Source organism: Bombina bombina, chromosome 2 (genome assembly GCF_027579735.1).
Source record: "Bombina bombina isolate aBomBom1 chromosome 2, aBomBom1.pri, whole genome shotgun sequence".
NCBI lineage: Eukaryota > Metazoa > Chordata > Amphibia > Anura > Bombinatoridae > Bombina > Bombina bombina.
This window is the reverse complement of record NC_069500.1, coordinates 922,179,737-922,206,435: the sequence shown is the minus strand read 5'-3', so window position 1 is coordinate 922,206,435 and position 26,699 is coordinate 922,179,737. Positions and strand designations below refer to the sequence as shown.

Sequence of the window (26,699 nt, the reverse complement as noted above, 5' to 3'; positions counted from 1 at the left end):
TTACCTGTAAAAAAAAATACAACCCCCCAACATTAAAACCCACCACCCACATACCCCTACTCTAACCCACCCAAACCCCCCTTAAAAAAACCTAACACTAACCCCCGAAGATCTCCCTACCTTGAGTCATCTTCACCCAACCGGGCCGAAATCTTCATCCAAGGTGCGCAGAAGAGGTCCTTCATCCGGTAGAAGTCTTCATCCAGACAGTGTCTTCAATCTTCATCCATCCGGAGCGGAGCCATCTTCCAAGGAGCCGACGCAGAGCCATCCTCTTCATCCGGAGTCTTCTTGCACAATGACGGTACCTTTAAGTGACGTCATCGAAGATGGCGTCCCTTCAATTCCGATTGGCTGATAGGATTCTATCAGCCAATCGGAATTAAGGTAGGAAAAATCTGATTGGCTGATTGATCCAATCAGCCAATCGGATTGAGCTCGCATTCTATTGGCTGATTGGAACTATTTAATAGCTATTGTACCTAGTTAAAATAAACACAAAGTTGCCTGTAAAATAAATATAAATCCTAAAATAGATACAATGTAGTTATTAGTTATATTGTAGCTATATTAGGGTTTATTTTCTAGGTAAGTATTTAGTTTTAAATAGGATTAATTTATTTAATTATAGGAATATTATTTCGTTTAATTTAAATTATATTTATGTTAGGGGGGTGTTAGGGTTAGGGTTAGACTTAGGTTTAGGGGTTAATAACTTTATTATAGTAGCGGCGACGTTGGGGGCGGCAGATTAGGGGTTAATAATTGTAGGTAGGTAGCGGCGACGTTGGGGGGGCAGATTAGGGGGTAATAAATATAATGTAGGTGTCTGCGATGTTAGGGGCAGCAGATTAGGGGTTCATAGCTATAATGTAGGTGGCGGCGGTGTCCGGTCGGCAGATTAGGGGTTAAAAAATTTTATTAGAGGTTTTGCGTGGGGGGCCTCGGTTTAGGGGTTGATAGGTAGTTTACGGGTGTTAGTGTACTTTATAGCACAGTAGTTAAGAGCTTTATGTTCCGGCGTTAGCCCATAAAGCTCTTAACTACTGACTTTTTTTTGCGGTTAGAGTCTTGTCGGTAGAGGCTCTACCGCTCACTTCTTCCAAGACTCCAAATACCAGTGTTAGGCAAATCCAATTGAAAAGATAGGATACGCAATTGACGTAAGGGGATCTGCGGTAGCCTGGAGTTGCGGAAAGAAAGTGAGCGGTAGACCCTTTCCTGACTGACTCTAAATACCAGCGGGCAGTAAAAAGAAGCGTTAGGACCCCTTAACACTGCATTTGACGGCTAACGCCAAACTCTAAATCTAGGCCTATGTTATTGAATTTCATCCTGTTCCTGCAGCTCTTTACAAATCACTTCTCCTGTTTTATAGCTTAAAGTGAATGTAAATTTTGATGCTAAAGTGCCCGGTTTTTAAAACTTCGATTAAAAACAGGGGCACTTTAATTCATCAAACATTTTCATTTCACTCCTGTTGTGAAAAAAAACTTACCTTTTAATCTTCACAGCAGCTCCAGCTTCCTCCACCTGTTTCAAGGCCTCTTCCTGGGTCTAAAATGAGGCATCGGCTTCCTCCAATCACAGCAGTGAATCAGACACTGAATCCCCCGGGGGGGAAGCTGTGATTGGAGAATGCCCTATCAATCATTTCTGACATCAGAAATGGCTTGTGAGACCGGAGAAAGCTGGAGCTGCTGTGAAGTTTAAAAGGTAAGTTTTTTGTCACAACAGGAGTGAAATGTAAATTTTTATGAATTAAAGTGCCCCTGTTTTTAATCAAAGTTTTAAAAACCGGGCACTTTAGCATCAAAATTTACATTCACTTTAAAGGTGCCAGATACTGAAACTCCGCCTCTTTGTACTGGGGGCTGCCATCTTGGAGCTCAGGCATTCTTACAGCCTGTGATATAAGCTGTGCACAAACACAGATCAGTGATATTGTCCACTTTTTTTTACAGCTGTATAATGTGCTTCAGGTTAGTGTGCATGATACATCATGTGAGTTTTACATTTTTGTATTTTTTACACAGTTTTACAGTAACACAAAATATATTTAGAAAAGTACTCAACAATAATGTAAAGCAATGCAGCCACAGCAAAATGTCAAACTGGCTGTGAGAATACCTGAGCTCCAAGATGGCAGATTCCAGTACGAATCGAAGCTTCAGTATCTGACACTTTTAAGCTATTAAAACAGGTGAATGAATTTAAAAAGAGCTGCAGGAACAGGACACAATGCAATAACACACTTAGATTACAAGTTTTGCGCTATAGAGAGTGCAAAACGAATTATTCCACCCTCCATAGCGCTGCCTTTACAAGTTTTTGAAAAGCCGCCTTGCGTGTGTGATATGGTGGTGATGAGCTCCATAACTAACACCTTAAGCGCGGAATGGCGATCGCGGATGAGAGCTACTGAAATTCTATTGGCTATTCAAATCAGCCAATAGAATTTCAGTAGCAATGATCCTATTGGCTGATTTGAACAGCCAGTAGGATTTTAGTAGCTCTCATCCTAATGGCTAATTTGAATTTAAAAAATCAAATCAGCCAATAGGAATGCAAGGGACACCATTTTGAATTGAAGATTCAGTGTACAGCGGGGACCGTAGGAAGAGGATGCTCCGCATCGGATGTCTTGAAGGATGGATCCGCTCCGTGCCGCCTAGATGAAGATAGAAGACGCCGCCGGGATGAAGATAGAAGATGCCGACTGGATGAAGATAGAAGACGCCACTTGGATGGATGAAGACCTCGCCGCTTGTATGAAGACTTCTCGCTGCCTCGATGTCTGGACTTCAAAAATTGTAAGTGGATCGTTGGGGGTTAGTGTTATTTTTTTTAAAACTTTTTTGGGTGGTTTTTTTTTTAGATTAGGGTTTGGGCTTTCTTAAAAAAGCTAAATACCCTTTTCAAGGCAATGCAAAAGATCTAAATGCCCTTTTAAGGGCAATGCCCATACAAATGCCATTTTCAGGGCAATGAGTAGCTTAGGTTTTTCTTAGTTAGGTTTTTTATTTTGGGGGGTTGGTTGGGTGGTCGGTTTTACTGTTGGGGGGGGTATTTGTATTTTTTTACAGGGAAAAGAGCTGATTTCTTTAGGGCAATGCCCTACAAAAGGCCCTTTTAAGGGCTATTTGTAGTTTATTGTAGGCTAGGTTTTTTTTATTTTGGAGGGGGCTTTTTTTATTTTTATAGGGCTATTAGATTAGGTGTAATTGTTTTTATTTTGGATAATTTCGTTTGTTATTTTTCGTAATTTAGTGTTTGTTATTTTTTGTAATATAGTATTTTTATTTTTTGTAATTTTTGAATTATTTTTTTTAGTAGTGTTAGTTTTTTTTAATGTGTATTTTAGTTTATTTAATTTGTAGCTATTTTAATTTTAGTATAATAGTTATATTAGCTTAATTGTTAGTTTAAACAGTTTTTTTTTATTTCACAGGTAAGTTTTTATTTATTTTAAGATAGGGATATTGTAACTTTAATATAAAGTTAGGGGGTTGTTAGGTTTAGGGGTTAATAGTTTAATTTAGTTTTATGCGGTGTGGAGGGCTGGCGGTTTAGGGGTTAATAGGTTTATTTAGTGACGGTGATGTGGGAAGCCAGAGGTTTAGGGGTTAATTACTTTATTTAGTGGCGGCAATGTTGGGGAGCGGTGGAATAGGGGTTAATATATTTTATTAGTGGCGGCGATGTTGGGAGAGGCAGATTAGGGGTTAATAAATTTAATTTAGTGTTTGCGATGCGGGAGGGCGGTGGAATAGGGGTTAATAGGTAGTTTATGGGTGTTAGTGTACTTTGTAACAGTTTAGTTATGAGTTTTGTGTAACAGTTTTGTTGTGCAAAACTCATAACTACTGGTCTCAGGCTGCAGAACGGATCGTGTCAGTATAGGCTGGAACGCAAGCATTTTAGCCTCACCACACAACTTGTAATATCGGCACTATGGAAATCTCACGCAAAAATTTAATTTTTTTGAGTGCGGGATTGACGTTGCGTTACATGCTAAAATGCTTGCTACATTCCGGGAACGCAAAACTCCTAATCTAGGTGATAGTGAGCAATAACAATTATAGGGTAGTTGTGCCCAACACGTTAATGTCTCTTTAAGCAAAATTTTACACTGCCGCTTCCTAAACCCTTTCTGCCACCTCAGAAGGGGCAGATTTAAACCAGGCTAGACTTATCTGGCCGGGTTGAGTCTTAAGCCTTGCTCTTGCGCAGCTAGTTACGTGAACGCAGGGGGGGGCAGAGTTATCAGCTCGTGCAATGATAAATACAGACAGTGAATGTTGCCTGCAAATTGCAATTCCAAAAGGATTCGTTCACTACCTGTGAACCTTGTTTGTACAGATAGTGACACATCTGCCCCTAAGTGTATTAACCATTATGTGCCCTCATGCAAATACATTCTATAAACTAGCATGGGATTAGAAAAGTTTCTTTATGTGGACTAAATATGGTCAAATGCAAATATTATAGATTTGTTTGTGCATATTTTATTGCAATAAAGTTGTTTAGCCTAATTAGGAGAACGTTTTTTAATTACTTATAATATAATATGTACCAATCCATGCATTTGATTACTCCCTGTGACACTTGCTCTCCCCTGCTAAAATCTGCATTCTAGGGAGCTTCATTACTTTCTATAAATGTAAGCTCACAACTCGCAAGGAATTCCTGGTTCAATCCTTTTTCATAGATTATTCCATGTCTGCCAATGCAAGGGTCAGCGTGATATTTTTTGCCATGCTGACAAATTTTAGACCATAATGTCCCGATTGAGAAATTCTGAAAAAAGTCAATTGCACCATGAAAAATATTACTTTATATTAAAGCTAAGGATTTCAATTTTTATGAAACTGCAGTGGGTTTGATGGATTAAAAAAATAGTACAATAACATAGCTGTAAAAGTTTTATGTTTTTGTTTCTTAAAAATAATGTAAAGCCAAAATCTTTTGGTGTAAAGTATCTTAATTCAATGAGAAATGTTTACTAAATTAATGGATCTTGATACTTTTCTCTTAAGTTTGATGATTTCTGGATATATCCAGTGCCAAGTTTATTTTAAGAATGAGTCGTTTTTCCATCTATGCTAATTGTCCATGTGAAATTGTAGAATTACCTATATCATATTTTGCAACCATCATCCATTTAAGTTTGATGTAAGTCTTCAGTAAGGAAATCTATTTTGCCTGCATTATATTCTCAGCTTTAGGTAAAAAAAAATGTAAAGCCACATTTACAAAAAATACAGTTAAATCACAATCCCTATTCATTTCCATTGGGCTTTGAGTCTTCAATTTAAAAAAAATCAAATTTGCCTCTGAGAATGATCTTTGGTTAATAATTTAGGAATATAGAGATATATATGTTTATTAATGGGGTAATAATAGAAAATGGATCTAATTGATAGTGTTGATGTAGCTAATTGGTGGGAGGAGCTATATGTTTATATACTGGCTGTGTATACATATATATCATACATGACTATGAATATGTTGGTCCAAAATGTTGATATTTTTTATATCTATAATTAAACTTTTGAGTATTGGCATGCTCCTACTTTCTCCTTTGGACTTAGTGATAAATAATGATGTTCACAGATGAGAAATAGAAAAACAGGCAAAGTTCAAATGATATGTTATGCATATTCTGCTATAAGACCAAATTTGAATTAACAAAGCTTCTAGGTTTAAAATTAGTGATACAGAAATCTCAGAAATATCTGATACAAATGGAAAAATGTTTCTGAACGCATTTGACTCTAAGATGATTTCAGTGACCAAGTGTCCATAAATTGGTATTTGATATCAATAGGAAATGGAAAAGTGCAATTGAGTTTGTAAAGACCCAGATGAGCAACTCACAGCTGTTGAGTAGCACAGGTTCAAATTCCACTTAAGACTGTTGATACAGTGGGTATTAAAAAGAATCACCCCTATTGAAAATAATCACATTTTGTTGCTTTGCAGCCTGACATAAAGACAGACACAGTTTTTGTTTATTCAGTTGTAATTACTCAGAGCAACTTATAACATCCAAGTGAAATATATAACACCAACATGCCAGACAAAAATTTAGACAATTCAAAAACAGAATCACTGAGTTGGAAAAAGGATCACCCCTCCTAAAATTACTTGTAAACTCAATCAGGTGTAGGTAATCACCTTCTCAATGGCACACACAAAGCCATTTGACCTTCAACTGTGATCAGCTGTGGACTTATTGATTAGCTTAGCATGAAAAGAGCTTTCCTGGAACATCTCTGTCCCTGGTAGTGCAACTAAAGAAAACAATCAACTATGCAAGGCACTGTCAAAAGATCTCTTGGATAATGCTGTGGACAGGCACAAGTCAGAAGATGGATACAAGAAAATATCAAAGTTATCAATGCCTAGAAGCACAGTGAAGTCTATTATTAAGAAGTGGAAGGTATTTGGTACAACACAGACCCTCTCTGGATCAGGGCGTTGCTCCAAACTGGATGAAAGAGTCAGGAGGAAACTGGTCAGAGAGGCTACCAAGAGGCACAAAGCAACTCTAAAGTAGTTGCAGGAATTTATGACAAAGAGTGATCATTGTGTGCATGTGACAACAATATCACAAATTCTCCACAAATGTGGCTTGTATGGGAGGGTTGCAAGAAAAAAGCCACTCCTCAAGAAAGGCCTCATGCAGTCACGACTGAGCTTTGCCATAACACACCTAGGAGATTCTGAGGCCACATGGAAAAAAGGTGTTATGGACAGATGAGACTAAAATGTAATTATTTGGCCTCAGCAATAAACTATTTGTCTGGAGGAAATCAAATTATGCTTAACTGATCATTTTCCTTTCTTCAGATGGAAATAGTCCACAGCTGCATTCATTACATTTGGTAATTCAGAACCTGGTACCAGGAGGAGGCAAAGACTTAAATACCTTCCCCACTTCCCTCATCCCCCAGTGATTCTGCTGAGGGAACAAGGAACAGTAGAAGAAATATCAGGGTGAAAAGGTGCCAGAAGAACAAAAATACAGACGCCCCACAGAAAAAATAAGTGCGGGGAGCTGTGAAGAAAAGAAAATTATCAGGTAAGCATAATTTAAGTTTTTCTTCATAAATGGAAAGAGTCCACAGCTGCATTTATTACTTTTGGCAAAACAATACCCAAGTTATAGAGGTCACTGAATGCAAAAATGGGAAGGTACAATAGGTGGCCAATTCTGAGGGCACCAGGCCTGAAAACCCCTACCCAACAAAATCCCGCTTCATCCGAAGCTGAGAACAACTTTGAAAAAAAAAAGGAAAAAGCCCAAGGACACTGACCCGCAGATAGTCCACAAGACTTGCTAGAGACTGCAGGAACTAGACTCGACTGAGTCAACAGCCTCCAGGAGACACCGTCTCCCAGCAGTCAGTCTCCCAAAAACACACCCCTTACTAAAGAAAAGACATGGAGAAAACATGATTGTACTTGTAAAGCACGGCTAATGCTTCTTAATGGACTCAAGGTTCTGCTCATCTTATCAACCTTGAAAGGAGAAAAGGCTGAGTAGACCTCACCGGGGATCGAACTTGCAACCCTCGGTTTGCTACAGTGCAGAGTAGCCACAGTGCATTAGTATGCTGAGTTAGCTGTTCAGACAGCAAAAGGAACTCCAGAAAAAAAACCTAAAAAGGGCACAATGAGTCCTAAATAAAAACAAAGAGCAAAAAAACAGTGAAACCGGGTCAGGCTAACAGAGACCCAATGTCATGTAATGTCTCCTCATTTACTATGCCTTTAACAGGAAACTCTCATTATGCTATAAAAGGGTCCTCCTCCCTCACTATGATGCTAAGTAATTTGCTATAGTGAGTGATCAACTTAACTCTTGTGCAAGGAAACTTTAGCCTGCTCTTCTAGGGGACTATGGCAGCTCCGCGCTTGATTCCCTCTCTGAAGCAGAGTGACAGGGGCCTCCCGAGTATCTCCTACCACCTTATTACTTTTACTGAAAGCAGCAACTATCCGACTTACCAGATCCTCTGCCTCCTGCTAGTCGGCCAGTGCAGCTCAGAACGCTGCATCGGGTGACGTCACATGGAACAGCCCGTCGACTCTGACTGAACAGAAGCAACTCACTTGCGCCAGACTAATGGTAACAACCAGACGAACCACAGGAGGAGGTGAAGTAAGTTCCTTAGATTCTCAGACACATTGTGTATCTAAAGACTGTAAACTCTGTAAACGGAGACCGGATTATAGGTAAATACATGACGCAGGAGGATAAGCATATCTTTTAACAACTTGTGCAGAATCAATTGTATTAGCCTGTGTAGTTTCTATTCTAAGTCCGTGCTGCTGCTTATATGTCTTACAGACTTCTATTGGAAACATTGTTGCATTTGTTGTACTGCATACTCATCTAAACAAAAGTGAAACAATCTGTCATTTGAATTTTTGCTTGGAATCTGCCTAAAGCTCCTTTGTGACTTTCTGCTTATAAAGCAGGCCAAGGTTCTGTGTATATAGGGGAAGACCTACTATCTGACAAGTTCAGTACAGTTATCACCTAAATGAACCTGAGTCCAACCAAGTTAATATAACACCCAACTTAAGGTTAACTCAGCTGTGGTATGCCCTGCAATCTTTATATTCAGCAGACTCCATATTCTCTTGACTGATACCAGTCTCCCTCATTTCTATGAGCAAAATTCCTGGTTCTAACTACATTCTAGAACCACAGGTTAACTTAAGGTTAACTCAGCTGTGGTATTCCCTGCAATCTTTATATTCAGCAGACTCCATATTCTCTTGACTGATACCAGTCTCCCTCATTTCTATGAGCAAAATTCCTGGTTCTAACTACATTCTAGAACCACAGGTTTGGTGTGAGACTGAGTGGAGGAGAAGGTTAACATTGCAACCTTTTCAGGTTCTTTACATATTACTTAGCCCTAAAAAAGAAAAGTTAACCTAATAATGAATCTGACCGAACTGACAAACAGAGTGGGAACTCTATCCCAAAATATGGATCTTATCCTACAGGGTCTCAGACAGATCCAAGCAGAAAACGAACACCTCAGGAAATTCATTAGTGACCAATTAGCTAATAAACCATCAGCCACTGACATATCCCCCGAACCTCATGTTTGTCCACCCGAAATGTTTTCTGGATTAAGGTCTAATTTCAGGGAATTTAAGAACTCCTGCACTCTCTTCTTTTCCCTCAAACCCAAAACTTATCCAAATGACAGGATAAAGGTTTTGACTGTAATTTCATACCTCACGGGGAGCCCAGAGCATGGGCAAATGCCTTTTATGAGAAGGATGACCCTATCCTGGGTTCCCTGGATTCATTATTTTCAGCAATGTCCTTGTTGTACGAGTATAATAATAAACAGAGCACAGCCGAAACCACCATTCGCTCACTACATCAAGGTAAACGCCCAGTAGAGGAGTACATTACTGAGTATAAGAGATGGGGCCCTGATACGCTATGGAACAATCACGCTTTAAAAAAAACAGTTCTGTCTCCGCCTATCAGAATCAGTAAAAGACGAATTGGCTCGTACTGAGATGCCCTCTACACTGGAATCTCTTATCTCTTTAACCATATTGATTGATCGGCGCATAAGGGAAAGGAAGTCTGAAAGAGCCATACCTGACTTTTCACGCAAGAAGTCCATCCTTGCTACCCCTACGTACCCTAACAGAAGTATAGAGGAACCAATGGACATAGCATTTGTAAGGGGTCCTCTCAAACCCCAGGAAAAGGCCAGGAGAAGGTTGCATACCTTGTGTATGTACTGCGCTGCTAGAGAACATACAGTTAAGAACTGCCCAAACCTCTCAAAACAGAAGAAGGGTAAGACACAGAAAGATCCATGTTACCATGATGTCATAGATAAAACAGCCTCTCATTTCTCTCTTTCTGTTTCTCTACAGTGGGATGATCAACAAGCAAATACCCAGGCCATGATTGATTCCGGTGCTACCGCAAACTTTATAGATTTTGATTTAGTGCACTGTTTGAATATTCCTTTAATAAAGAAAGAGAATACACTTGCTATACGTCTAGTTGGTGGATCCTCCCTGAAATCAGGCCCGATAACGCATCACACTACACCAATTATGTTAACTTTCCCTTCCGGGCATACTGAGACCACAACCTTTGAGGTTATTACCACGCCCATATTTCCAATCATGCTAGGCTTAACCTGGTTAAGACTTCATTAACCCATTATTCATTGGGAAGATGGTGTGTTAGATTTCAGTTCACCATACTGCTTAAATAATTGCACCAAAGTGATTAGAGACACACTAATGCACCTATGTGAACATAACATACCCTCATGTTACTCCGAATTTGCGGATGTCTTCAGTAAGAAGCAAGCTCAAAGCTTACCACCACATAGATCTTACGATTGCCCCATAGACCTACTCCCAAATTCTTCTATTCCATTCGGCCATATCTTCCCTATGTCTGACCCAGAGTTAAAACATCTGAAACAATATCTGGATGAGAATTTGGAGAAGGGGATCATAAGACCGTCTACCTCTCCCGCAGGGCAGGGATATTTTTCGTTAGAAATAAGGATAACAGTCTAAGGCCTATAATAGACTATAGAGAGCTTAATAAACGCACCTGAAAAAAACGATATCCCCTACCGTTGATACCAGAGTTGATAGAGCGTTTACAGGGTGCCAAGATCTTTATGAAATTGGACTTCAGGGGGGCATACAATCTAGTGAGGATAAGACAAGGCGACGAATGGCTGACTGCATTTCAGACAAGGTATGGCTTGTTCGAGTATACGGTCATGCCATTCGGGCTTTGTAACGCCCCCGCAACTTTCCAGCATTTCATGAACAATCTATTCAGGGACCTATTAGACATACACATGGTCATATACTTAGATGATATACTGATATATTCAGATACTTTGGTATATCACATTGAACATGTAAGGGCAGTTCTCTCCAGATTAAGATCGAATTCACTCTATGTCAAGGTAGAAAAGTGCGTTTTCATTTCACCTACAATATCCTTTTTGGTATACGAGATTTCCCCTTCTGGAATACAGATGGAGGACAAGAAAATCCATGCTATCACAGATTGGCCCATCCCAACTACCAAGAAAGAGATTAAAAAATTTCTTGTTTTTTCTAATTTCTATAGAAGATTCATCAAAGATTTTTCCGAAATTGTTAAACCTCTGACAACTTACAAAAAAGGACTGTAGGTTTACTTGGAACCCACAGGTGAATACCGCTTTTGAGTTATTAAAACAAAAGTTTGTGTCTGCTCCCATTTTACAATTCCCTAACCCGGCTCTACAATATTTCCTAGAGGTGGATGCCTCAGAATATGCTATCGGGGCCATACTCTCCCAAAGATCTACTCCCACTGAACCTTTACATCCGGTTTCCTTCTATTCCAGGCTCATGAACAGTGCTGAGTTGAACTATGCAATCGGAGAAAAAGAATTACTCACTATAAAAGCATCACTGGAGTTTTGGAGACATCTTCTTGAGGGGACTGTTACCCCTATTATTATTTACACCGACCATAGGAACCTACAGTACCTCAAAACTAATAAGACTCTCAGTTCACGTCAGGTACGTTGGAGCCTATACTTCTCCAGGTTCAACTATGTTATAACTTATAGACCAGGGATTAAAAACATGAAGGCAGATGCATTATCCAGTAGAGATCCCAAGCCTCATATCGATCAAACTTCCACTTCCATCATACCCCTTGACAGACATGTAGGTCTCACTACAAGTAGCACAAGTACTTTCCAAGAACTCCAACTGAGGGACACCTCCCTTCATCAACTACCTCTTCAGAAAGGATCCTATGGTCTCCTATACTTCGGCCATCGTTTATATGTCCCCACATCGCTTAGGGATGACTTCCTACATACAGCTCATGACACCCTTTTGGCAGGGCATCCTGGTATAAGGAAAACCCAACATCTACTACACCGGGATTATTGGTGGCCAAATATGACTGTCTATCATAAAATATATACAAACTTGTGCCACTTGTTGCCAAAACAAACACCAAAAGATAGACCCATATGGTCATTTGCTTTCCCTACCTATTTCCAACAGACCATGGAAATCCATAGCCATGGATTATATAGTGGAACTTCCTACCTCCTCCAACCACAATACGATTCTTGTAGTAGTAGACCAGTTCTCTAAGATGTCCCATTTCCTACCAGTTAAAGGATTACCCACCGCATCCGAGACTGCACATCTGTTCCTAACAAATATAGTGAGACTTCATGGACTACCAGACAGCATTACTACAGATAGGGGAAGCCAATTTATGTCCAGATTTTGGACACAGCTTTGCTATTCGCTAGGCATCAAAAGGAAGTTGTCGACCGCCTTCCACACTCAAACAAATGGGCAGACTGAAAGAACAAATCAAACTCTGGAGCAATACCTACGTTGTTATTGTACGACCCAACAGGATAACTGGTCTGCGTTACTACCGACAGCCGAATTTTCCTATAACAACTCTGTCAACTCATCAACCAAGTTAACCCCTTTTTATATTAATTACGGTTTCCACCCCTCTTACAGTGTCCAGCACAGGAACAACAGTTCATCTCCCATGGTTACAGACACAGTGAACACACTGGCTCAGGGATTCACTCAATTACAACAATCACTGCAAGAAGCACAAAAACGGCAGCAACACTATTACAATCTTAGAAGATCCAAACCTCCAGAATACAGACCTAACGATAAGGTCCGGCTATCTACCAAACATCTTAAGCTATCTGTTCCATGCAGAAAATTAGGTAGATTGTATATTGGACCTTTCCCAATTGTAAAGGTAGTCAACCAAAATGCAGTCACTTTGCAGCTTCCTGATACTTACAAGATCCACCCAACCTTTCACGTCTCTCTCCTTAAACCCTATCAGGATGTGAGAATGGATTCCAACTCCCTTATGGGGGTCCCTGTATTTCAAGATGAGCTTAATTATGAGATTGAGAAGATTAATGATTCTAGATACAGTAACAGGACTTTACAGTATGTGGTCAGCTGGAAAGGCTATGGACCTGAGGAGGATTCCTGGGAGCCTGCCACAAACCTGTTGGCTCCATGTTTGATCTCTTAATTCCATCGGAGGCATCCTGACCACCCCAGACCATGATCCGCAGTGCGGCTCCTTTAGAGGGGGTGATCTGTCATGTCTCCTAATTTACTATGCCTTTAACAGGAAACTCTCATTACACTATAAAAGGCTCCTCCTCCCTCACTATGATGCTAAGTAATTTGCTATAGTGAGTGATCAACTTATCTCTTGTGCAAGGAAACTTTAGCCTGATATTCTAGGGGGCTACAGCAGCTCCGCGCTTGATTCCCTCTCTGAAGCAGAGTGACAGGGGCCTCCTGAGTATCTCCTACCACCTTATTACTTTTACTGAAAGCAGCAACTATCCAACATACTGCTAGTCGGCCAGTGCAGCTCAGAACGCTGCATCGGGTGACGTCACACGGAACGGCCTGTCGACTCTGACTGAACAGAACTTGCGCCAGACTAATGGTAACAACCAGACGAACCACAGGAGGAGGTGAAGTAAGTTCCTTAGATTCTCAGACACATTGTGTATCTAAAGACTGTAAACTCTGTAAACGGAGACCGGATTATAGGTAAATACATGACGCAGGAGGATAAGCATATCTTTTAACAACTTGTGCAGAATCAATTGTATTAGCCTGTGTAGTTTCTATTCTAAGTCCGTGCTGCTGCTTATATGTCTTACAGACTTCTATTGGAAACATTGTTGCATGTGTTGTACTGCATACTCATCTAAACAAAAGTGAAACAATCTGTCATTTGAATTTTTGCTTGGAATCTGCCTAAAGCTCCTTTGTGACTTTCTGCTTATAAAGCAGGCCAAGGTTCTGTGTATATAGGGGAAGACCTACTATCTGACAAGTTCAGTACAGTTATCACCTAAATGAACCTGAGTCCAACCCAGTCAATATAACACCCAATTTAAGGTTAACTCAGCTGTGGTATTCCCTGCTATCTTTATATTTAGCAGACTCCATATTCTCTTGACTGATACCAGTCATCCTCAGTTCTATGAGCAAAATTCCTGGTTCTAACTACATTCTAGAACCACAGGTTTGGTGTGAGACTGAGTGGAGGAGAAGGTTAACATTTCAACCTTTTCAGGTTCTTTACACCCAACCAGTCTCATAGAAACAAGGGGAGGCAACACCCAGACCCCATAAATACAGAAACCACGAGATAAGGCAGGGAGTCTGAAACAGAGAGAGAGAGAGGATCTTCCCCTAACACAGTGCAACCGCACTTTAAAAAGCAACTGAAGACGAAGGTCCCCAAGTCGCAAAAAGGTAGTTTAGAATACCGAAATATTCAGAAAGGAAACCTTGTGCAGCAAGCTCAAATAGGTCTGACGAACAACACCTGAAGCAAAGACACTGCACGCTGCAGTCATCTAAAAATTACCCTGAAACTTAAATACTTGCAGGGCAAGTAGAAAGCAGCTGAAGATAGGATCCTTCAGATAGCTAAGAATCCACTAACCAGTGGATAATGTTGCAGGCTATCTAAGAGCCACCAGTCCTTCCCACAAACTTGAACGTGGAGAAAGGAGAAACCTCAAAGAAGCTTACTGTACCTCAAATGCTCTGAGGATGAATTAGCAGAGAAACAGATCTCAGATCCTGTTCCAACACCGGACCAGCCCAAGTGACAGACATGTCTGATAGACAGGGGGGCAGAAAGACCCCAACCACAAGCCCCCAGGGAATGGAAAGAAAAGGGGGGACTCAGCCACCACAACAGAGCTTGGGTGCTAACCCAATCCGCTCCTCCAAAATAAGGCACTCCCAAGGAGAACCCCCTAGGACCTGGAACAGAGAAAAGTGCAATAGATCCGTAGCAAGACCTGTCACAACTCTCTTAGACAGTCTCTACATAGAGAGATCAATTTCCAACAGGTGGAACAGAGCCAACAGAGTAGCAGGACAATCACCCTCCAGAGAGAGGAAACCCCAGCTCATAAGGAAGACAAACTATCCCCTCAAAAGAGAAGGGCACAGATAAGAACAGCGTACATGTCCACAAGACATGAAGCCATATTATGATCAAAACATGGACCGAATGAAATAATCATCCAGATACCACTGTTGACCCAACATAGAAAAAACTCCCCATGAAGAGGAGCACACTACGTCCGAAGTACAAGTCAGGCCTTTAAGTTTATAACCATTACCCGAAGGTGGATGTGAACTCTGGCCTTCCTGCTAGCAAGCCTAATGAGCTAGCCCCTATGTCGCAACATAGGGTCCCTGAAAAAACTGGGTCGTCCCGAACCATTCCACAGGATCATGAGTCTCTAGACATCCAAGAAGGATCTAAGACAAGAACCCTGGACCTGGGACCCATTATCGTCCTAGAATGAACGACACCCCCAGGGAACACAAGATACCCCATCTAAAGCAATCAGACCTCACAGGGGATGAAGACCAGTGAACCTGGAGAACGGGTACAGGACCTACTTGTAATTCCCAGCCCAAAGGGTAGAGAACACCCTTAGCTGGAGGTCAACACCCCCCCAAATTTATCTGGAGCCCAAAGGAGGGAGTAGAAAAGAAAGGCTAGTCTCCATAATCCTTTCAGATTAACATTCCAGAGGACCACACCAAAGAGAGAAGAATGCAGAGCATCCTGAACCCAGGCAGAAAAACATCCCCTAAGCAAAAAACTTGGAAAAAGAGACAACACCACCCCTGATATGGAGACGACTAAATCCCGAAGGAAAACAGAGCCTCACTGCCTTCACTTACTAATTAAGCGGCCAAAGCCGCCAGAAAAACCAGACGAAGTCCATAAAGTCTCGACCCAAAGGAAGAGAACCTCTAAAAGGTACAATCCTAAAAGGATACTTCCAAAGAGACCATGAAAGGCAAAACTGTAAGAATGGCGGTATGAAGGACCTCAATCCTCTAAACCTCCAACCCACAATGGGAAGGAACACTCTAATTCCCCAAAAAATCATAAATGACTGAGCATGTCGCCGCGGATCTCAACGGAGTCCTGGCCCACTAGATTGAAAGGCGAATGAGGACGGAACCAATCCCCCATGCCCCTAAGCAACCACGGACCATCAAGTCCTCTCAGGAAGCTTGTAAAATAAAACAAGTAAACAACACAAATCATATTGTGATCACTAGGCGCCCTCACCGGGCCAGCCAGACATAAAAAGGTGCCACATGTCTGAACTAGGCCTCAAAGACAGAAGGATTTGTATCCAGTCAGGACCAGCCTGAAACCAAGGGCCCCAGCACTGTCAAGGCCACATAGATTCTCCCCTGAGGTGGACGGATAAAGAACAGTCAGACAGCATAGGACTAGTACGTCAGAACTGGAAAAGGATACACAAATAACATAGACTATAAGAAGATTACTTCATCCCCTTATGTCTATGCATGCAAACCAGTCGAAGATTAAGACTGAGAATCCCCAGACCCATTAAGAGTGGGATCCTCCAGCAACGCCAAAAACGTGCCTCAGTAGAACACGAAGGCGTGCCAGTCTATAACATAAGGCACAACATACCTCCACTGGAACAAAAGAAAACACCGGCCCTGAAGGTTGACCCCCTGAGGCCTCAGGGGCAGTTGCTCCCCCAGAGGGCTGAACTGGACCAGGCGATCCCACGCCTGACAAGCCCCGGTTAATGGAACACGGACAATATCATAAGCACACTCCCGGGAGGTGCGGATGCGCCAGCGCTAAAGATATGGCCATGCGGAACCATGTCGTAACCTCCGGTGGGAACAGGCCACACTCTGTAGAAGGAGAAATAGCGTTTGGATTACCGGCATGCGTAGTAAGAGTTGGTGGTAGGGAACTCGCCTCATGGGAAATAGAATCCCCAGAGGCTGATGGCTCAGTGGGCACCTGATTCCCCGATCCCAAGGAACAGAGCACTCTAAAATGGCATTTAGAACATAACTGATGGACATGTATCACCCGGGCCAATTCATATTCTTCACAAGAAGTAGAGTCTGAATCAGAGATATTATTTCCGTCTCCAAAAAAGCAGAATAATGGACCAATAAGAAAAATCTAAACGGCACTTTACACCCCCAATGGCTAGGGCACTCACCACCTCCAGGGAACCAGACACCAGCGGACCAGGATTTCTCGCCACATGGTCAGGAATGCAGAAATGGAGCGCCAAAATGTTGCCACGCCCGGTCACAAGGTAAACCGTGCAGTCCATGCAAAAGCGCGCCTGACCGTAAAGGCCGCGTCACTAGACATAGGCCGTTATGTTCCAAAATAGCCATGAGCTGAAGCAACACTACACAGTAGCAGACAGAATCACATAACAAACATGATTATAAACCCCCCTGCTCAATAACCCCCCTCAGGAGATATTAACCCTTGATTTCTAGATACAAAAAGGAGCCTCACTGAGACCCTATGTTAAAGTTATCCCAGAAAGGTTGTAGCCCCTCTCGGATAAACAGTTTTAATTATAATACATCCATGATGAAAGTAAAATAAAAAGGTTCTTACCGGAATCTACGCCATGGAACAGGAACACAGCCCTTCAAGTGTGACAGATAGTAGCGTCGCTTCTGCCATGGAGTTGAGAGAAAAAAGCAGGCAGTGAAACTCGTCAACACTAATTGCTTATGGAGCTGTTAATATGAGTGGGGATGGTTTCGCAGAAAGACTCTAACTTTCACCCATGCTCTCACTGAGAGGCTGACAGGACTACTTAAAACTCCAGTCCCATGCCGAAGAGTACTACCCTCCATAAGAGACTATCGAAAACTTCTGACACTTTTCTGCCAACCTACTGGAACAAAAGTCAAAGAATGACTGGGGGATGAGGGAAGTGGGGGAGGTATTTAAACCTTTGGCTAGGGTGTCTTTGCCTCCTCCTGGTGGCCAAGTTCTGAATTCCCAAAAGTAATGAATGCAGCTGTGGACTCTTTTCATTTATGAAGAAAATCCAATACAGCTCACCATCGAAATAACACCATACCTACCATAAAGAATGGAGGTTGTATAATCCTGTTATGGGGGTGTTTCTCTGCAGCAGGCACTGGAGCACTTGTCAATATAGAAGGAATAATGAATGGTGCAAAATACCCTCAAATTCTTGAGGAAAATCTGCTGCCCTCTTCCAGGAAGTTGTCAATGAGAAGAAGGTTTACTTTCCAACATGACAATGACCCAAAGCACACAGCAAAAATGACCACACAGTGGTTGAAGAAAAAAAGAGGGAATGGCCTTGTATGTCCTAGTCAGAGCCCAGACTTGAACCCCATTGAATATCTGTGGCATGACTTGAAGACTGCAGTCCACAAACAGTCACCATCAAATGTAACGGAACTGGAGCAGTTTTGCAAAGCAGCGTGGGCAAATATTGCACAGTCCAGATGTGCAAAGTTATTAGAGACATATCCCAACAGACTAAAGGCTGTAATTAAAGCAAAAGGTGATTCAACAAAATACTGACACAAGGGGTGATCCTTTTTCAAACTCAGTGATTCTGTTTTTGAATTGTCTTTATTTTTGCCTGACATGTTGGTGTTATATCTTTTACTTGGATGTTATAAGTTGCACTGAATAATTACAACTGAATAAACAAAAACTGTGTCTGTCTTTATTTCAGGCTGCAAAGCAAAATTTTTTTTATTATTTTCAAGGGGGGTGATTCTTTTCAAAACTCACTGAAGATAGATCGATAGATAGCATTAGATGCACAACTCTTTTTGTAAAAACACTAATTTTATGCTGTTGTCCCTTTAAGTGAGATTATTTGAAGGAAAATTAATTTTATAATTACTTGTCAATTTCCTGGTTCTTGTCTTCCTTACAAAGGTCATCATTTTTTGGCCATTGAAGTGCTGGTAGTTTAATAGGCTCAGCCGTTGACATTGAATGCAGGCAGTGGAGAGTCTCAATAGGTGTCTTCTTGCAGCAATCAGCGACTCTAGAATCTTTTGATTGTAGATTTTTACAAACTTGTTGTATATGAACTGTGAGCTGCAGATTGATAAATTAATATTTTTAGCAACATGATAAAGAAAACAATTGTTGTTTAAATGGACAGTAAAGTCTTAATGAGACATTCCTGATTTAGACAGAGAATACAATTTTAAACAACTTTCCAGTTTACTTCTATTATTTAATTTGCTTCCTTCTCTTGTTATCCTTTGGTTTATCTAGGAAAGCTCAGGAGCAGCAAAGACCCTAGGTTCTAGCTGCTGATTGGTGGCTGCATAAATATACTGATTGTCATTGGCTCACCAATGTGTTCAGTTAGAAACCAGTAGTGCATTGCTGCTCCTTTAACAAATTTGTTTAAAAATGTATGTTCTACCTAAATCATGAAATACATTTCTGGGGGTTTTATGTCCCTTTAAGGATTGTAATATCTGATCATGGAAGCCACTAGCTTTTTGTTTTACAATAACCTTCCTGCATTATTTTAGAAAGGGTTTGATAGCCTGGGTGCAGGTTGGGAGGCAAAGTTAGATTACAACAGTCTTGGTGCTGAATGGCAGAATGGGTGGTGATGTTAAGGAAGCCTTGGTGCAGAGTGAGAGGTGGAACAATGGCAGCCTTTGTGCCAAGTTGGGGGACAGCTTAGAGCAGCCTGCATACAGAGTAAGAGGTTGCAGAACTATGGCAGAAAGGAGTGATCAGTGGGAGGTGAGGTTAGTTCAGCCTTGGAGCACAGTAGGAGGCAAGCGTTAGATCAGAGCTTTTTGTTGAGTGGGAGACAGGGTCAGAAAAGCTTTACACAGAGTGGGAGGTGGAGTCAGAGTAGCCTTGGGCAGAGTGATAGGTGAGGTTAGGGCAGCCTTGTGTAGACTGGTAGTTGAGGTTAGGGCAGCCTTGTGCAGAGTGATAGGTGAGGTTAGGGCAGCCTTGTGCAGAGTGATAGGGGAAGTTAGGGCAGCCTTGTGCAGAGTGATAGGTGAGGTTAGGGCAGCCTTGTGTAGACTGAGGTTAGGGCAGCCTTGTGCAGAGTGATAGGTGAGGTTAGGGCAGCATTGTGTAGACTGAGGTTAGGGCTGCCTTGTGCAGAGTGATAGGTGATGTTAGGGCAGCATTGGGATAAAATAAAAACAGCCAAAAAACAGCCAAAATATGTGCTCTGGATATGTGCTTAGCTCCATATCCAGAGGTTGTCTTTGGGAAATAGACGTATGCGTGCTGCCAGCATTGCTGAAGAGGTTGCCCTGGTGGGGTGTCAGCCTGTCAGTGCTCAGACCATACGCCGTACACTGCATCAATTGGTCTGCATGGCTGTCATCCCAGAAGGAAGCCTCTTCTAAAGACGATGCACAAAAAAGCCCACAAACAGTTTGCTGAAGACAAGCAGACTAAGAACATGGATTAATGGAACCATGTCCTGTGTGGTCCGATGAGAGCAAGATAAACTTATTTTGTTCAGATGGTGTCAAGCTTGTGTGGCGGCAACCAGGTGAGGAGTACAAAGACAAGTGTGTCTTGCCTACAGTCAAGCATGGTGGTGGGAGGGTCATGGTCTGGGCCTGCATGAGTGCTGCCGGCACTGAAGCTACAGTTCATTGAGGGAACCATTAATGCCAACATGTACTGTGACATACTGAAGCAAAGCATGATCCCCTCCCTTTGGAGACGGGGCTGCAGGGCAGTATTCCAACATGATGACGACCCCAAACACACCTCCAAGATGACCACTGCCTTGCTAAAGACGCTGAGGGTAAAGGTGATGGACTGGCCAAGCATGTCTCCAGACCTAAACCCTATTGAGCATCTGTGGGGCATCCTCAAATGGAAGGTGGGGGAGCGCAAGGTCTCTAACATCCACCAGCTTTGTGATGTCGTCATGGAGGAGTGGAAGAGGACTCCAGTGGCAACCTGTGAAGCTCTGGTGAACTCCATGCCCAAGAGGGGTAAGGCAGTGCTGGAAAATAATGGTGGCCACACAAAATATTGACACTTTGGGCCCAATTTAGACATTTCCACTTAGGGGTGTACTCACTTTTGTTGCCAACGGTTTAGACATTAATGGCTGTGTTAAGTTATTTTGAGGGGACAGCAAATTTACACTGTTATACAGGCTGTACACTCACTACTTTAAATTGTAGCAAAGTGTAATTTCTTCAGTGTTGTCACATGAAAACATATAATAAAATATTTACAAAAATGTTAGGGGTGTACTCACTTTTGTGAGATACTGTATTTACTGTATATATATATGTGTGTGCTTTAATTCAGCATGCACAATTGTAATAAAGAATTTCAACTTCAGTTCTTTCTACAAAGCAAAAATTAGCTTTTTACTTTGTTTTCACTAGATTATGTTTAAACTGTATATTACCGAACTGGATCTCAGAAATAATAAAATAAATGACAATGTAAAGATTAAATATGATTTTAAAGAACTCTCCAAAGACAGTAAAAAACATTGTCTTTAACGTCTATTTTATTTTAAGGAGCAATCTACTAGGTTTGAACAGCTACATCATGTTTAAAATAAAAAACAGGCATAAAGCCTGACAACTTTGAATAGACTTTCATAGTGTGCAATAAATTGTATATAATATAGTCTCATAAAAATGTGGCTTGAAATAAAGAAAAAAACAGCAATATACACATTTGACAACTGCAATGTCTTTCATTTGTGTATTTAGTTTTTCTGTTGTTCTTGGCACTGATAGAAGTGCCACTGCTACACAGTTAGCCCACACTGACAATTTTAGTTTGCGTTTAATGTATATGTTCTTGATAGACAGAAAAGGATGCATGGGCAAAAATGTGCAAAATATATATATATAGAGTGTCCATGTGGTATACATTATGTAGGAGAGTCCAAATGGTCAGTAAGACAGAGAGAGTAAGAGAATATATCCTCTCTATTGAGAATATGGACAGTGTGGAGAGCCACAATTTATCTTTTCCAAAACACTTTAGAGAGTGTAATGTAGGTAATTTAAAATATTTTAAGTATATGGCCATAGATAAATAAAATATCAATAGGAGAGGAGGGTATATACATGGTGCCCTTCTAAACCTAGAAGCAAACTGTATCTTTGAACTTGAGACTTTTGCCTTGATGATCGAAACATCCATTATGTGGCAATATATTCAAAAGGGATGTGTCATGAGATCGAGATTGCTGGTAAAATATCCAAAAGGGGTGAATTCGGTGTTTGAAGGCAGTCTCACTGAGATGCGTTTTACTATACATCTTAGAGGACGACGATGCTTTCCTGATACTGGCGATATTTTCAAAGCAGCATTGCCCCTGCATTAAAGGTGTAGGGTAAATTATCCCTTTACACAGTATTAAATGGCAAAACAATTTACATGTGTCAACCGAAACTCAACCCCTTTTGTTACAATGCAATAGTAAAAATAGGACATTGGTAATACACCTATTGGTAGCTGGGGGATTGTGGGTGTATTATACATGTATATACAATGTTTTATTTATATGTATTTAATATTGTGTAATGCTAGAATATGTATTTAAATTATTGTTGTGTTTTTCAGAATCATGTTTTTTTCATTTTAGGAAAAAGATGTGTTTGTGATATTAATCTTTCATAGAAGACAGTAGCCACAACTTTCTAGTTTTATTTGTTGATGATATAAGTTCTTACTTTTCTGAACGTGTTATACTTATAATATTGCAACTGCAGCTACTGTAATCTATGGAATATTAATATCCTGAAAAATAAATCTCACTAAAAAAAGAAGAAAAAAAACACACTAATAGCAAAAATACATTTTTTAAAAACACGACAATAAATTTAAATAAATATTATAGCATTATACAATTAAATACATACAAAGAAAACTGAACACATATTCACTTCTGAGCTGAGAGGCTTTGCAGGAGTTGTGCCAGTGGTGGAGTGAAGAGCTGTATAGATGTAGACCTTCAGGGATGGACTCTGGTAAACTGATATAGAACATCTGAGTCATCCTGGGAAATTATTAATTTAGGACACTAAGGGCCAGATTATGAATGGAGCGTGTGTCGGGTTCTGCTGGCATTACGAGTTAAAGAAAAACATTAAGGCTCTCTCGCTAACAAGAAGCGTGCAAAAAGCCGAATTTACAATATCGCACGAGCGATAACCTATTCCCCAATAGAAGTCAATGGAGCAAAAAAAGTGGGGGGAAAAAAACCTAGCAGGCAAACCCGATCGCATATTCTTAAGTGCGCTAACCTGACATAAAAATATGAAAATTTCACATTCCAATGTTCTGCATATAGAAGAATATGTTCTATTTATTCATAAATACATTTTACTATATATATATATATATATATATATATATATATATATATATATATATATATATATATATATATATATATATATATATATATATATATAATATGGTATTTTGTTATATTATATACATATATAAAAAATAATAATATATATATATCTGTAGATGATTATACTTAGATATAGATATATACAGATATATAGGAATATCTATTTAGAAATACAAAGAACATATTCTGCTATGTGCAGAATATTGCAATGTGAAATATTTTCAGTAAATACACCATATTGCATGAATATGCTTTTACGTGTTTTCATCTACTTAAAGGGCCATAATACCCAAATGTTTAAACACTTGAAAGTGATGCAGCATAGCTGTAAAAAGCTGACTAGAAAATATCTCCTGAACATCTGTATGTAAAAAAGAAAGATATTTTACCTCAAAAGTTCCTCAGTAGCCACCTCCCATTGTAAAGGATTTCTAAGCAGCATTTTAGTGTGTCTGTCCTGGGACAGCTGAAAGGATGAGCCTCGTGAACTCTCATATTATTTCACCAATCAGGTAAAGGAAGCTTACTATGAAATCTCATGAGAGTTAAGTCAAATCTCATGAGATCACAGTAAGAGTTCATGACCTCAGCACTGCTGATGCTGATTGGCTGCTGTTCATTTCTTCATTTTTTTTTTATTTTTACCTGCAGCTGGGAGCAGGTGAAGTATAACTTTTTACACAGAACTTACTCTGCTGAGCTGAGGAGATTGTGAGGTAAAATATCTTCCTTTTTTAAATAGAGATGCTCAGGTGATATTTTCCTGTCAGCTTTTTACAGTTAAGGCTGTGACACACTGCAAGCGATGCGGCGCGAGGCGATGCAGCTGCTTCGCACCGCGTTGCATCGCTTCTGAAGTTCAATTATTTCATCTCTGAGTGCTCAGCTACGCGACCTGACGCAGCAGAGTGCTCAGAGATGAAAAGGCAGGACACACTGAGCGCCGCACAGCTGCATCTACACGCTGCGCACCGCTCCGCTTGCAGTGTGTCACAGCCTTTATACTGCATCAGTTTCAAGTGAGTTAGCATATGAGTATTATGTCCCTTTAACTGCAAAGGGTTCCAATGCACTTATATATAAGTCTATGGGGCATATTTATCAAGCTCCGTATGGAGCTTGAGGCCCCTTGTTTCGGCTCGCCGGAAACAGAAGTTATGAAGCAGTGGTCTAAAGACCGCTGCTCCATAACTTGTTCGCCTGCTCTGAGGGGGCGGACAGAAATCAACCCGATCAAATACGATCGGGTTGATTGACACCCCCTGCTAGCGGCCGATTGCAAATCTGCAGGGGGTGGATTTGCAATGATAAATGCCGACAGGGTATGCTCAGCAGACATAATACACAACTTTGTATCATGTCCGCTCGCACATTGATAATTATACCCCTATATATTTATACATATGTATTTATGTGTTTATATATGTGTACATATGTCTGTAAATACATATAAACATATAAATATGTATTTATGTGTTTATATATGTGTATATATGTCTGTAAATACATATAAACACATAAAAAATATGTATTTATGTGTTTATATATGTGTATATATGTCTGTAAATACATATACACATATAAATATGAATTTATGTGTTTATATATGTGTATATATGTCTGTAAATACAGGGAGTGCAGAATTATTAGGCAAATGAGTATTTTGACCACATCATCCTCTTTATGCATGTTGTCTTACTCCAAGCTGTATAGGCTCGAAAGCCTACTACCAATTAAGCATATTAGGTGATGTGCATCTCTGTAATGAGAAGGGGTGTGGTCTAATGACATCAACACCCTATATCAGGTGTGCATAATTATTAGGCAACTTCCTTTCCTTTGGCAAAATGGGTCAAAAGAAGGACTTGACAGGCTCAGAAAAGTAAAAAATAGTGAGATATCTTGCAGAGGGATGCAGCACTCTTAAAATTGCAAAGCTTCTGAAGCGTGATCATCAAACAATCAAGCGTTTCATTCAAAATAGTCAACAGGGTCGCAAGAAGCGTGTGGAAAAACCAAGGCGCAAAATAACTGCCCATGAACTGAGAAAAGTCAAGCGTGCAGCTGCCAAGATGCCACTTGCCACCAGTTTGGCCATATTTCAGAGCTGCAACATCACTGGAGTGCCCAAAAGCACAAGGTGTGCAATACTCAGAGACATGGCCAAGGTAAGAAAGGCTGAAAGACGACCACCACTGAACAAGACACACAAGCTGAAACGTCAAGACTGGGCCAAGAAATATCTCAAGACTGATTTTTCTAAGGTTTTATGGACTGATGAAATGAGAGTGAGTCTTGATGGGCCAGATGGATGGGCCCGTGGCTGGATTGGTAAAGGGCAGAGAGCTCCAGTCCGGCTCAGACGCCAGCAAGGTGGAGGTGGAGTACTGGTTTGGGCTGGTATCATCAAAGATGAGCTTGTGGGGCCTTTTCGGGTTGAGGATGGAGTCAAGCTCAACTCCCAGTCCTACTGCCAGTTTCTGGAAGACACCTTCTTCAAGCAGTGGTACAGGAAGAAGTCTGCATCCTTCAAGAAAAACATGATTTTCATGCAGGACAATGCTCCATCACACGCGTCCAAGTACTCCACAGCGTGGCTGGCAAGAAAGGGTATAAAAGAAGAAAATCTAATGACATGGCCTCCTGTTCACCTGATCTGAACCCCATTGAGAACCTGTGGTCCATCATCAAATGTGAGATTTACAAGGAGGGAAAACAGTACACCTCTCTGAACAGTGTCTGGGAGGCTGTGGTTGCTGCTGCACGCAATGTTGATGGTGAACAGATCAAAACACTGACAGAATCCATGGATGGCAGGCTTTTGAGTGTCCTTGCAAAGAAAGGTGGCTATATTGGTCACTGATTTGTTTTTGTTTTGTTTTTGAATGTCAGAAATGTATATTTGTGAATGTTGAGATGTTATATTGGTTTCACTGGTAAAAATAAATAATTGAAATGGGTATATATTTGTTTTTTGTTAAGTTGCCTAATAATTATGCACAGTAATAGTCACCTGCACACACAGATCTCCCCCTAAAATAGCTATAACTAAAAACAAACTAAAAACTACTTCCAAAACTATTCAGCTTTGATATTAATGAGTTTTTTGGTTTCATTGAGAACATGGTTGTTGTTCAATAATAAAATGAATCCTCAAAAATACAACTTGCCTAATAATTCTGCATTCCCTGTACATATACACATATAAATATGTATTTATGTGTTTATATATGTGTATATATGTCTGTAAATACATATAAACACATATAAATACATAAATACATATGTACACATATATAGACATTTATATATACATACATATACATCTTTTTACTTGTATAT

At 40.5% G+C, this 26,699-nt stretch overlaps 1 protein-coding gene across 1 annotated transcript in view; it reads right to left on the bottom strand.

Annotated features, from left to right (window-relative positions):
- The window catches only part of GC (GC vitamin D binding protein), a 286,233-nt gene that overhangs the window by 81,670 nt on the left and 177,864 nt on the right, over positions 1 to 26,699 (bottom strand). Inside the window, exon 8 of the mRNA XM_053703332.1 lies at positions 18,855 to 19,054. Coding sequence (XP_053559307.1) covers positions 18,855 to 19,054 — 200 coding nt within the window. The remainder of the gene's footprint in view (positions 1 to 18,854; positions 19,055 to 26,699) is intronic.